The sequence below is a fragment of the Neomonachus schauinslandi genome, chromosome 2 (genome assembly GCF_002201575.2).
Source record: "Neomonachus schauinslandi chromosome 2, ASM220157v2, whole genome shotgun sequence".
Classification (NCBI taxonomy): domain Eukaryota; kingdom Metazoa; phylum Chordata; class Mammalia; order Carnivora; family Phocidae; genus Neomonachus; species Neomonachus schauinslandi.
In genome coordinates, this window is record NC_058404.1 from 115,794,605 (window position 1) to 115,804,465 (window position 9,861).

General features: G+C 32.5%; 1 protein-coding gene across 1 annotated transcript; it reads right to left on the reverse strand.

Annotated features, from left to right (window-relative positions):
* Positions 1-3,553: 3,553 nt before the first annotated feature.
* LOC110575529 (40S ribosomal protein S15a-like) lies at positions 3,554-4,022 on the reverse strand. Its single transcript, XM_044912648.1, has one exon. It carries the CDS (start codon positions 3,993-3,995, stop codon positions 3,603-3,605), a length of 393 nt encoding a protein of 130 aa, XP_044768583.1. The 5' UTR covers positions 3,996-4,022; the 3' UTR covers positions 3,554-3,602.
* Between the last annotated feature and the right edge of the window lie 5,839 nt (positions 4,023-9,861).

Genomic DNA, 9,861 nt, shown 5'->3' on the forward strand with positions numbered 1-9,861 from the left:
TCTTGTTCAGTTTTTCCTGGATATTAATATTTTTAAACTTAGTTTTTCTACTAGCTCATGTAATACTTGAATATATGTTTACATTTACATAAATGAAACAAAAATACAAATAAGCTGTACAAAAATTAAATATTATTGGAAAATATATATAATAAAAAAATCCACCATTTACCAACCCTTTTCCTTCACTCCCTCCTATTTCCCTGCCCATGGTAAGCTAGCATTAAGAGTTTGAGTTTTATTTAAATATTCAATTTGTGTACGTATATGGTTACACTACATGGTTATACTACATTTTTCTGCATTATGCCTTTATCACTTAACTGTGTAACTTGGAGATATTTGCATGTTACAACTATTCATTCATCTCTATTGCTCCATCTATACCTCTCTTTATATCTACTTGCCTATTTATCCATCCATCCATCCATCCATCCATCCAATCATTTCTAACATCATCTAATAAGTCTCCTCTCTCCATCATTCATTTCCATCTCTTTCTGCTCATCTGTATCAATCTATCTCACTAAGGACTTTTTTCCCTTCCTTTCCACAAGACAGAAAACACTACCAATAGAACCAAACACTACCAACTATCGTATTGAATCAGATGTGACACCAAATCCATCTACTATAGTCCAGGAGACAGATGATGTTTTAGCATCATGACCCCTGGAGACCTTGCCCTGCAGCTAAGAAAGCTGTGAATAGAGGCAATCCTCAGAGAAAGGGGATCTCTGAGAAAGAGGTGGGGGCCTGGGCATCCAATTGAGTAAGTTTCCACTTATATGTAAACTTCCTCTTAAAAATTTCAATTCAATTGTAAAACCAACTCTAATACCAATAGCATTACTTTGGACATTTGTATAGAAATGATCTTCATACACAACTATTTCTGGAACATCCTCCTTTATTTTTCTCCAGTTTCTGGACCTGCATTACCATTATCTGTTTCACACTATAAAATGCACTGCCTTGGTATCTGAGCCAATAAAAGTACACTATTCCCCCCCCTCAAAAATAGTAAGTCAGGATATATTGTCTGAAGTGTTATTGAAATATAAGGGTAGAATTTTTTAAATCAAATGCCACCTGAAAAAAGTCAAAACATGTTTATTCTAGGTCCATCTCCTAGTAAGAAATATACATGGATAGTGGCACCTAAGCCAACTTATTGCAGAAGAGTTTCAAAGAGGTTAATTCCTCAAGAGGCCTTTAGGACACTTACAGACCCAATGTTTTGATGTTTTCAACTCTCTTGAAGACTTTAGAGGAATATAAATGCTATAATCAGTATTCATGAAGACACTTTGCTTCAAAGTCCACCTGTTGGTATAATTGGAGGTTTTGTCTTAAAATTGTTGTTATTGTTATTGCTGTTGTTGTTACTTTATTTATAGACTTTTCAAAGCTATAAAAATAGAGAAGTATATAATAAATCCACAAATACACATCACCCGGCTTCAATAATTACCAACTTGTGACCAATCCGATTTAACTTATATCCCAACACTCACTCCTCCCCCAGGTTATTTTGTAGCAAATCCCACACATAAAGCCATCTCATCTTTTAAGTATTCCAGTATATATCCTTGAAAGATAAGAATTCTCTAAGAAAACTCATTCACAGGAACCATGATCACACTTTAAAAATTAACAATAGCTTCGAAATTTATCACATATTTGTCATGTAAGTTTTTAAATTTGTTTCTTGAATAAGATTCATACAAGATCCATGAATTACAATTTAATGTGTCTTTATTGTCTTCTAATTTATGGATTTCTTCCTCCATCATCTTTGTTTACTTGCATTTTGTTGTCCTTGCCAGTATTTATGAAAATGGAGTCATTTATTCTGTAGAGTTTTGCACATGATAAGGGTTGATAAGGATTTTACTGAGTTCATCTCCTTGGTGCTTTTTAACATGTTCCTCCATTTCCTGTATATCTGAAAATCCTTACTTTGATCTGGAGTCTTGATCAGATTCAGGTTCAATTTCTTTGGCCAGACAACTTGAGAAGGGGTAATATGTATTTCCATCAAGCAGCACATGTTTTTGGTTGCCTCAATTTCTGTAATGTTATCAATCATTGATGATGATAGCCTAGATTCCATAACTCCTTAGGGATTGCCAAATGGTGATATTCTCTCATTTATCTTTCATATATTAACCCCTATGTGAAGATAATTTCTTGACCATTTATTTGGTTATCCTGAGGTATAGTAAGAATAGGAAAGACAGAATAAATGCTTATTTTTTTCTCTTTTATCATTTTTTCAAAATAATAACCTGGTTACTTTGCATCATCCAGGGGTGACCAATGATTTTTTTAAAAATATTATTATGAATTTATGGGTCTAAATCTACTTTATGAGTTTCAATATATTGCAATTAATTTCCGTATTGATGCACATTTGTCCAGTGGAGACTCTTTTGGGCTCCTAAATCCTTTGGACATCCCAATTTTTTATAATTTCCTGGTTATCTGATTTTTCAAGATGATAAGGCTGATTTTATATATTTCCTACTTCAGAACTGCAATTAGTCTTTTCTGTGAAGAGTCCTGGATCCTTTTAGTAGGAAGTTAATAGTGATACTGCAAATTTAAATTCCTGTGTCTGGAGTTTACTTATACTTAACCTCATGGATCTGACATCTGTTTCTCCTTCCTCCAATATCAAAAAGCCTGGTCCCCCACCATGCAAAAGTAATTACAGTCCTATAGAAGCCACATCACAGTCTCAGGATAATGATACCAACTCTAACTCCAAGAATCTGGTTATTGAAAATAATTAAATAATGAATATTTCATAGTTACGTAAAATATTGATATAGTTACATAGCCAACTTTATGAAATAAGACTAGTTTATATTCATGGGCCCCTCCACCCTATTCCTATTCTCTATGTTGTTTTTGTGGTGATTTGTCTTTATTTTTTAAAAAATCTTAAGCAAAAACTTAGAGATACAATTGCAGCTATATGTTTGTATCCGGCCCTTTCTTTGTTAAATGATAGTACACAGTTTTCCATCTTGCCTTTTTTCACTTAATGATGCATCTTGGAGATCACTCCATAGTAATGTAAAAATATATATTAATTCCTTTTTATAGAATATAGGACTCCATTGTGGATATTTCCTGAGCTTGTTCAACCAAGGCCCTGTTTATAGACATTTAGATTCTTTCTAAACCCTTGATATTATAAATAGTGCCATAATAAATACCCATGTCTATGTCTTTTCTTACTTTTACTAGCATATCTTTGGAATAGATTCCCAAAAGTGGGATTACTCACTGAGTCAAAGGTAACATGCACGTGTAATTTTGCTAGACTGCCGAATTTCCCTCCATATGGGATAATGCCATTTTGTATTCCCATCAACAATGTATGATGGTGCTTGTTTTCTGAGAGCCTTGCTGTAGAGATATTGTCAAACATTTGGATTTTTGCCATCTTAGAGACAAGAAATAATATATTGGCATAGTTTTAATTTTGATTTCTTTTATTATATATAAGAATTTTTTCCACATTTTTTTTTTTTTTTTTTTCTTTTTTTTTGTCCATTGAGGCATTTTATTTGCAAGTATGTATTACATCCCTAGAAAAAGAATCCCAGGATTTTCCCTCCTGTGTGTTTTCGTCTTGCTTCTTCATGGTCCATGATGCCAGCTGAGGTTGTCAGTACAATGAAACCAAACTGGCGGGACGGGAGCAGGTTATTCTGCCATTTTTCTAGATCTTTCAGTTGTACATCAAATCTGGGGCTGATCACTCCACGCTTGTTTAACCTGCCCGTGAGGTTCACGACAATCTTCCCCGCTCTGTGATCATCAATGATTTCAAATTCGCCAATGTAACCATGCTTCATCATCACAGTGAGAAACCGGAGGATGACTTTGGAGCACGGCCTAATAAGGACCTGGCGTTTGCCTCTCTTCTCAGCATTGTTAATGCTCTTGAGAGCATCTGCCAGGACATTCATGCGCACCATTATGGCGGCACGGAAAGATGGCGGAAAGAGCTTTTTCCACATTTTTAAGAGCCATTTAATTTTTTCTCTAAACTTTCTCTTCTTATCTCTAGGCTTTCTTCTTTATAGAGTTATTGGATTTTTCTTTTCCATTTTTAGGAATTCTTTATTCGTTAGGGATATTCACCATTTGCTTCTGATGTGAGATGTAAATATATTTTCCTGTTTATCATTAATCTTCTGGCTTTGTTTATAATGATCTTTGCCATGAAAAAAGATAATCTTTATGAAATCAAATTTTCCAATCCTTCCCTTTATTAGTCCTTGATTTTAAATCAGAAGAGTGTTTCCCTGGTTATGGAAAAATCAGTTTATAGAGGAGTTCGTCTATACATTTGTTTAACCTCCTGCATTGTTTTATTTATTTATTTTTACAATTAAATTTTTGATCCACTCGGAACTTACCTGTTAGAGTGTGAAGAATAGATCCAGTTTTACATTTTTTCAGATGACTATCTGTTTAAATCAACTATTAAAAAGTCAATTTTTTAGCCTACAGATTTGGAATGCTGCTTTTATCATATACTAAATGTCCTTATGCAACTGAGTATACTGCTGAGTTTTCTATTGTGTCACATTGGTCTGTATGTCTGCTTATGAACCAATAACCAATTAATGCCTATTTTAGAGGCTTTAATTTATGGTAGGTTTATCTTCATGTCTCCAACTACTACTCCTTTTCTTCAGAGTTTTCCTGACAATTCTTGTTTACTGTCCCCAAAGATTTTTTATTCAATCTAATGCATTTTTAAATCAACTTTCCTAATTTCAGGGGAAAGGAAACATGACAGACTTTTATGGAGATTATATTAAATTTATTAATTAATTCCGGTATAACTGACATAATGTCAAGTCTTCTAAGAATATTGTCTAACTTTTCATTTGATTCAGTCTACCTTTTTTTAATCTTTCAGGAGTAGTTTTAGTTGTTTTCACTTAGATTTTGTACATTTCAGGTTATGTTCATACCTAAGAATTGTATTATTTGTTTTTGGCAATTGACAAGGGGTCTTCTCTTCCATTATAACTTCTAAATGATTTTTTGTTAATTATAAGGACTAGTGATTATTGGACATTTAGATTAAAAGCTGCTTCTTTAGTAAATTTTGTTTCAGATATTTTCCAGATATATACTTGCATTATCTGCAAATAGAAATAGTTTAACTTTTTTAATTCTATGGCTATAATTGATTTCTCTTGCTCAATTGAATGACTATTACCAATGACACAGTGCTCAATAATTGGAGATTTTAGTCATTCCTGTCTTATTTCTGACTTTCTTATTCAAGCATCAGGTGATTCTCTATTAAGTAAAGATGTTAACTTTTGTGATATGTATGGAGATATATATATTATAAATTACATAATATAATGTAAAATTATAATTTATATATAATGTATAATTATATATTATATATAAATTATATATATTATATATAAATGATATATAAATTATAATTATACATTATACAAAATTATAATTATACAAAAGTTATATATAAATTATAATTTTACATTATATTTACATACACATACACACACACACACACATATAACTCCTATTCTATTTGGTAATTTTTAACATGAATGGTGTTGGTTGAGTATTGCCATATGCTTTTTCTGCATCAATGGAGATGATCATATTATTTTTCTCCTTAGTTCTATTATACTGATAGTGCATATTAATGGATTTCCTAAACTTTCATTTCTGAATAAACCCCACTTAGTCAAAAGTGTATTGTTTAAAAAGACAGTTGGATTTTGTTTGCTACTACTGTAAGATTTCTTTACATCAATATTCACAAGGAGATTCATCTGTTATCTCTCTTTTTCTCTGCTCCCACTTCTCCCTTCTATAACTTGTTACTGCATATAGCCATTATATAATACTGCCTCTCTCTGAAGACCATCATGTATTCTGAATTTCATAGGTAATTGCATATTTAGTACCAGTCCTTATTTCAATGTCTCCCCAATCATTGGGGTTGTCTAAATCTTATTTTCTGGTAAATTTCTAAGGGAGGGCTTCTGTAATAATATTCTCTGACTTTTTGGATTCACAAACTATTTTGTCAGGAACCTTTGAACATGACGGTTAGTTTAGCTGGATTCAACATCCTTGGTTCACATTTCTTTCTTTGACTATCTTAAATATTTTACCTCATTGTATCCTCGCATAAAACATCATTGTTGAAATTGACATGATCTTTTTCCCACTGCCAAAAGATATTTTTTTCAAGTTCAAGAGTTTAGAAGATGTTTCTAAGAAAGGTGACTTTCTCCTGTGTAATATTATGACATGTATTTTCAGATCTTTTTGTTTTTGTTCATTTTATTTTAGATCACTTTCTTAAATTATTTTATTTAGCAGGTTTGTTGCTTTTGTTTTTCTTCCATTGCTTGGGCTTCTTATTTGGGGAAAGCTGTTATAAGCTTGTTGGATCTTCTTTTCCTATCTTCTATATTTATCATTTTTCTTGAACTCTTTTTATCCCTTTTCTTATTTCTTTTGATTTATCGCATCCCCTCTTTTCTCACCTGATATTTCTCAAAAGCATTATATGTTGCTCTTTTGTTCTTTCCAATTCAATGTCATTTCTGAAATAATTTTTCTTGTTACATCTTTTTTTTCACATCTTTCTTTTCTTGAAACATGTATTAGAGTTTTCTAATTCTGATTTATGATGTTCTTTCATAGATTCAATTTTTTAAATTTCCTCTAACATGTTTTAGAAGTTTAGTTACTGTTTTAATTGTTTCTTGGAAATTGTTTTTTGGCTTGCTTGTAGTGATGCTATTCTAGTCCTTATTCTCTTTTTTTCTCATATTAAATATACACAGGACTGGGCCACAATCTTTTATTATTGCCCATTTTTAAGTCAAATAAGTTTCTCTTTGTGTTCAAGAGAGGATTGGGCCAGAATAGCTTTTCCAGCTACGTTGCTCTAGCACTCCCCTTCTATTGTGTTTATAAAGTGATTAAAAAATGATTAAGAAATACCCTCATATTGTGGATATCTACTTCCTCCTTTTGCTCATTTTAATCTAGAATTTTTCCTTTTGTCCCAATTGTTCCTGGTCTGCTCATTTGGATTCTATTTTCCTAAGTTTTTCTTCATTGAGGAATTTTTTTTTATTTTTTTATTTTATTTTATTTTATTTTATTTTTAATTTAGAGCCTGCAGAACTCATTCCCTCCTGGTTTTGTCTACCGTTCTCAGATTGGCTGTGTTCTTTTCAATAAGGACCTGACACAGACTTCAGGGTTCTCTGTTTTTAGAGCCCCATTTCTTTCCTCAATTCATTTTTCACAGAAATCGATATTATGTGAGCCTTATAACCACTGGTGATTTTGCTCACTCACCTTATTGCCTGATTTTACTTTAGATGTCATCTGTGGGGTTTGTTGTTGTGGTTGTGGTGGTGGTTGTGTTTATTTGTTTGTTTGGTTTGGGTTTTGTTTTCCTAAGTGTCTTTTTTTTTTTTTTTTCTGGTTTTGTATAGGAGGAGTTTGAAAACTATGCCATCATGTATTCCCAGACTCTACCTTCAAATTTTTAGTATAGGCTTTTTGAATAACACTAACCCCTTGTGTGTGGGCTGCTTTATTTGATATTTATTGCAAGCGGTAGAACATGGGATGAAGTCAGGACAGAGTGAATGAGGAGGGAGGCAGCTTGTTGAAGTAGCATTTTAAAGAGCCAGGGAAAAAAGATGCAAATATTGTTATGGTGGTGGGCAGTCACAGAAGCTAAGGAAGGGTAAGAACTGAGGTCCTTGGGTTTTGTTGCATTTTTTTTTTTTTCAAGTAGCCAGAGACAGTTTGAAAATAAAGTGGCAGTAAGATTAAATTGTGTGGTCCATTTCCAATGCATTCTGCACATTCATTAGACCATTTGCAACATTGTTTATCTGCTTTTGTTTCTGAGTCTTCTGGAAGAGTTTTTACAATAGACTTTGGTGCCACATGGACAACCTCTGCACTGACTTTGACAAAGAAAGACCGCTCCTTGTGTGTAGTTGGGTAAAGGAAATCTTTCTGACTTTTTTTTTAATCCTTTTAAATGTAGGATTCAGAAGTATTACAACATCTTCATGGGAAGAATAGATGAATTATTTCGTCAGGTCTCTCCCTTCAATTAACACTGGTTCTCCAGAAAAGTTACTTTGTAATATTCTCTAATTCTTCATCTTTCTTACTATTGATAAATGTGCATTACTGCCCTCTGCTGCATGAACTTGGACCCCTCCTAGTCTTTGTAGACTGATAATAACTGTGTAAGATCATTGATTTTTTTAAGTCCATTTCTAACAGTTGACAGGAATTCTTCTCTTGATGCAATTTGCATCCCCCGTATGTATGGATTTACTTAGAAGCATTACTTAGAGTGGTTTCCTTAGAGGTATTTTCATATTAAATGGCCATTGAAAAAGAAAAGCAGATGATCATGTCTACTATATTAAGAAAGTGCTTTACAAATGAGTGGCAGATAGTGTACAAATTAACTTAAAATTAACAGTCTTAGACTGTATCCACACTTGACTAAAAAGAATGAAAAGTGGTGGATTTTAATAAGCATAACTTTTGATCAGAACTTACAACTGTGGGTTTTTTAAATGAATCACCTCCTGGAATTATGCAAACACATAGAAGGAAAATCAGGTAATTCTGTGAATTTGAAAGTAGTACTCAGAAGGTTATAATTTTATCTTGCCTATTTTATCATGTTATGCCTAATTTTATCATGTTAGAAAGGGCCCCAGTGCTAGCTCCAGTGTTAGGTGGAGGAAAGAAATATATTCAATATTGTAGAACAAAAAGATAGTTTTCAAAATTTGAATAGTTCTATTACATGCTAAGATCGTATTTACAGAATACATTTTGATACCTAAAAGGCCAATTGATAAGAGACTTGAGAATTTCATTTTCTTATTAATTAAAATACAACACTGGCATTGGAGAACAAGGCTAACCCACTTTTAGAACACAAACAGTTGTTATCTCCTCAATCTTATTTGATCTTAGATTCATACAAATTTGCACATATATTCTTGACACTGACAACAAAAATAGCATTTTATGGATTTCAGAAAGAACAATAACAAAAACCAAACTAAATCTGAGCTTATTCTCAGATTTCTTGATAATTTAAAAACTAAATGGTCAAAGTGCACATATATTAAAATATGATTTCATGAGCAGTTTCAATGAAATCAGATATTCCCTCTGCTTCCACATATTTAGCACTGCCTTGAACTAATTAAAGGTACTGTGATTCCAACTGGCTATTAATTTACGGAGTAAATGGAACAAATCAAATTAAATAAATGGACAAATTAAGTTAGTAACAGAACAACTTGCTGATTGCTAGATCACTCTATTTTTGATTGCCGCTTCCTTTTTCTTTGATCTACTATGATTTCATTTTTGTATCCTATACTCCTGTATTTTATTGTTTCCATCTTTCATTAACAAAGCGCTGTTTTTAAATGTAAAAATGACCTTATCTTCTTGGCAAACAGCTTGTATTCTTTGTTTTCTTTTTCAGGGCCCCAGTGGAATCTTGACAATCATATTCAAACTCAGTCAGCTGGGTTCATATTCAGCCATAATTCACACACAGAAGGACGATGAGGAAGTTAATATCATTAATACAGGCCAGAGGTAAAATGTAATAGGACAAATTTAAATAACATTTTTAAATGGACGTATGACACATCTCCCACATTAAGTTTAGGAACTCTGGTAGAGTTCCAGAAATGTTACTCCTTCCCCACATGTCCAAATGTTTTAATATGCACTATGTCTATAAATCCATCTGTTATG